Here is a 4,619-nt window from a genome sequence, read left to right on the forward strand (position 1 = left end):
AAAAATGATGGAGGAGATATAAATTGTTATCAAATCTTTATTATTAAAATCATTAATTGTCATATATATATTAGTCATTTATGGTAATTCCGTAGGTTTTATTTAAGGAAAGAAAATATCATATCATATCATTATATCATATAGTTTGACCAACTTATGTATCTAACAACATATAAAAATCGAATGTGGACCTACTTATTTTTCAATTGAATGTAATTGACTACCTAATTGAGTGCCACCTATGCATTGGGGCCTCTTTTAATTAATACAAAATTGAGGTTACATCTTTTCAAATGTTCCTCAATTAATATATAAGGGATATACAACTAGCTGCAACACGTACACCCAATTAGCCCAATTGTATACATGTGTACATCATTGCAAATAAACAAACTCGTACACAAATGATCTTTTGCACATGTACATACCAAAAAACGGACTATTTCTATCTTTCGTACACATGTACAGCGGATAAGCTTAAGCTAAATACAAACAGAGATACATACCCCTGAATCGTGTTCACCCATCTCCGGCATGCCGTTAAGTGTGCCTCTCACCGCCAAAAGAAGATCTACGGCGGAGTACATGTTCACCCTCTCGCGTGGAAACCGGTCAGTCGCAAAGAGCCTCTCCGGTAGCCCTTCTTTCAGATCCTCAACCTCCGTCGTTTCTGTTCCTACATAAAAAAACCCTAAAAATCAGATACATAATCCCTTAAGATCTACAAAAAAGTGACACTCACCGCCGTCCTTCTCTTTCCTATGCCGGCTACATCTTTTCAACATCTTTCTTTAAACAATTTATTGATATTTTCGTTCGCCTGAATTTGCCGTCCTCTGGCTTTTTCTGCCTCACTTTCTTAGTTTCTTTATTTTTCTCGGTAAAAGTTACGAAAAAGAAAAAGAAACCGCATCCGTCTTTAGTCAAAGAAACAATAAATAGAAACTGATTAACTCTCACCTCGGATCCACCACTAATTTTCAAATTTTAAAAGCGAAGACAATTAAAGCTCATCTAACTAAATCTCAAATCACTAGTTACGCTTTATGAAGGTCAAGTTGAGTCTTTTCACCCAAACCGTGCCATAATAACTGTAACTGTTCCATTTTGTAAAAAAAACTCAGAACTGCTCTCGAGTGTAAATAACTCTTATTAATAAGATCCGACCGAAAATAACTGAATTTTTTTTTTTTTTTAAATGTAAAAAATACAGTTGATTGTACTCGGGTCAAAATCACAGTGTTTACATTTTCCAACGAATTTCAGATTCCTTTTGCAATTCCAATATTGGTTAATATCAATGAAAAAGATTGTTTAAAGTTTTGGTATTGAGACTTGCAAATCATGCCCTTTCTTTGTTATGACCAGGATTGCAAATTCTTGTTAACAGATAGATAACCACGTGTTTCTTAAGAAAATCCTAAAGAATGTCTCTCGCCAGAATTAAAACATACAAAATGATCTATGTACATTTAGGACTTATCTACAATTTGAATAAACCATAATGTACAACTACAAAATACAAAAACTTACCTGCAAATGACATATAAATGATCAATTTTTTTAATGGAGTAGGATTAATAACAAGTACAAAATATAGACGTTAGAAACTTATTAGCTATTTTGGTACCATATAAAGGTAGATTCGTGGATGCTTATTTCATAAAGTAAAATGAGCTGAAAGATTAGTTACTTTAAATTACTAAGCATGAATCTCCTTTTTAATTAGGTTGGTAAAATTGACCCAAAAAGAAAAAATTAGGTTGGTAAAAAGGGAATTATGGAATAAATCAACAGTGTAAAAAATCAATAAATGATATTCGGAATTACTGAAAGCCTGCATTTCACCAAACACATTGTACTGTACTTAAAGACTGGTGGCTGAAAGAGTGTTTGATTGATTGTTTTACTATACATAAAAATAACAAAAATAAATACAACTTTTTCTTTCTTTATCCTAATCTTGTCTTCCACATCTGCAGAGAGAGATAAAAGAGTGGTCATCCAAAGCCCTACAAAATCCTCTCTCTCTCTCTCTTTCACCATTAAAACCAGAAACCCAGAAGCAGAAAAATAAAAAGAAATAGCTTTTACTGAGGAGCCACTACCACTCACAGAATTTTACAGAATCCCAAAAAAAACCCCACAAGAAAAAGATTCAATCTTTCACATCCATTTTTTGTTTTTTTTTCAGAAAAACATAGAAACAACCTCAAAATCTCTTTCCCACGGCTACACTCTCTTACAAAGAAGAAAAACCAAACATGGGTTTGTCACTCAAGCTCTCGTCTCTTTGCACCATCATCATACTCTCCATGGCTCTGTTCTCAGATCTCAAGCCAGCGGATTCTGCATCACCAGACTACACAAACTTAATCTACAAAGGATGCGCAAGACAGCAGTTCTCAGATCCGTCTGGTCTTTACTCGCAAGCCCTCTCTGCAATGTATGGCTCATTGGTCACTCAGTCAACTAAAACCAAGTTCTACAAAACCACTACTGGTACGACGAGCCAAACCACCATTACTGGTCTTTTCCAGTGTAGAGGAGACTTGAGCAACAACGACTGTTACAACTGTGTTAGTCGTCTTCCTGTTCTCTCCGGGAAGCTCTGCGGCAAAACCATTGCCGCTAGAGTTCAGCTCTCCGGCTGTTATCTTCTTTATGAAATTGCTGGCTTTGCTCAAATTTCAGGTAAACCACCCATATCCGGTTTAATCTCAATGTTTGGTTACACTAAACCGGTTCAGGTTCAATGTTTGTATTTTGGTAATGCTGAACCGAATTTTGAGTCTATAACTAAACCGGATTTTAAGAACCGGATTAAGCATCAGCTTTACTCCGGTTCAACAGTAAAGATTTGGGGATTTAAGGTTGTTTCTTCGTTTTTAATTAAAACAAACCGGGTTTGGATTAGCAGGTTGAATTATTATGATAAATGGGTTTTCAATTTTAGGTTATTCATATACGGTTTTATTCCGGTTTAATAAAACCGAACCGAGAGTAAATAATTTGATTTTCATTCCGGTTTAATAATTTCTCAGGGATGGAGATGTTATTCAAGACATGTGGGAAGAACAACGTGGCCGGAACAGGGTTCGAAGAGAGGAGAGACACAGCGTTTGGTGTAATGCAAAACGGTGTCGTTTCAGGGCACGGCTTCTACGCGACTACGTACGAATCTGTTTACGTGCTAGGACAGTGCGAAGGCGATGTGGGAGATTCAGATTGTAGCGGCTGCATCAAGAACGCGTTAGAGAAGGCTCAAGTGGAATGTGGAAGCTCGAGCTCCGGTCAGATTTATCTTCACAAGTGTTTCATCGGTTATAAGTATTACCCTAATGGTGTTCCCAAAGGACCTTCTTCGCCTTCTTCAAGCTCTGGCTCTTCAGTTTCTTCTTCTTCAGGTAAAAATTCTATTATCTTGAAAAAGTGTTGATATTTTTTTGTTTAAAGTATAGTATGATTTTAATTTAATTATCTTTTTATTTGACTTAAAATAATATTTAATGTTAACTTTAATTCAAAATACTTCAGTGTGAGACTTGTTCTTTCATTTTCAGGCTCCAATCCCATTTTTTTCAAATATTACTTTTCCTTTTTCATTTTTTTCAACATCCTAATTAGCTATCATTTAAAATTGAGTATGAACTTCAGGGATTAATTTTTTTATCTAATAAAAAATCATTTATATATATATAAATATTTTAAGAAATAAAGAATAAAATAAAGAGAAATGGGACAGGAACAACAGGCAAAACGGTGGCAATAATAGTAGGAGGAACAGCTGGTCTTGGATTTCTTATCATTTGTTTGCTTTTCGTCAAAAACTTGATGAAGAAGAAATATGACGGTACGTTCTCTCTTCTTTAAATACACATTTATACATGGAGTATAAATTAACAGGCGTTCTACACCCATGCACGTATAAAACCACATGCATACGTAATGCAACTCAGACGCATTCATAATGGATTGCCATTTTATTGATGATGTTATTCTTTTGCCAAAATAAAGATTTGGTTTTTTTTTTAACCATATATATTCTCCTTCTAATTTGAGCAAAAGTTGAAGATTTGGTTGTAAGAGCATGATTATTGGAGGGTTGTTAAGGTGAAGTTTTTACCGAAATATAAGAATCCGCCTTTTAACTTTTAACTAAAAAAGCTAAGAATCGGTTTTTAAATAAGAGTTTTAAGCGCCGGTTCTTAGCTTTTTTAGTTAAAAGTTAAGAGACGGATTCTAATATTCCGCTAAGAATCTCATCTTAAGAACCCGCAATAATCATGCTCTAAGATTCTATCCGATATTCCAAATCTTGACACAAATATATATTTTTTTTAATATGGAATAAATTGATTTGAAAGTGAAAGCATTTGTTTATAGGTATGCAAGTGGAGAAAGAAGGGCAAATATTTTATATGATTGTGTACCTATTTGTTTATTTTGGCAGATTATTGAAAATAAGGAGGATGAAGCCAACAAAAAGAACCCAACCCCGGAATAGAGGTAAAAGCTAATGTGGATTCCGAGGTGCATCAGTGCATGCAATTAATTTCCGATTTTGGATTCCTTCAAATTGATATTCTATTTGATTTTTTTTTTTTTTTTTTTTTTTT

At 34.2% G+C, this 4,619-nt stretch overlaps 1 protein-coding gene across 2 annotated transcripts in view; it reads left to right on the plus strand.

Annotated features, from left to right (window-relative positions):
* Positions 1–1,981: 1,981 nt before the first annotated feature.
* The window catches only part of LOC106337248 (cysteine-rich repeat secretory protein 11), a 2,842-nt gene continuing 204 nt past the window's right edge, over positions 1,982–4,619 (plus strand). Inside the window, exons 1-4 of one of the 2 annotated variants that reach the window (XM_013776327.1) lie at positions 1,982–2,694; positions 3,045–3,407; positions 3,755–3,853; positions 4,454–4,509. In XM_013776327.1, the coding sequence (XP_013631781.1) occupies positions 2,265–2,694; positions 3,045–3,407; positions 3,755–3,853; positions 4,454–4,461 (900 nt within the window). In that variant the 5' untranslated portion in view covers positions 1,982–2,264 and the 3' untranslated portion in view covers positions 4,462–4,509. Of the gene's footprint in view, positions 2,695–3,044; positions 3,408–3,745; positions 3,854–4,453; positions 4,510–4,619 lie in introns of both variants that reach the window. The other variant, XM_013776326.1, reaches the window with a different exon arrangement.

The sequence above is a fragment of the Brassica oleracea genome, chromosome C4 (assembly GCF_000695525.1).
Source record: "Brassica oleracea var. oleracea cultivar TO1000 chromosome C4, BOL, whole genome shotgun sequence".
NCBI classification, from domain to species: domain Eukaryota; kingdom Viridiplantae; phylum Streptophyta; class Magnoliopsida; order Brassicales; family Brassicaceae; genus Brassica; species Brassica oleracea.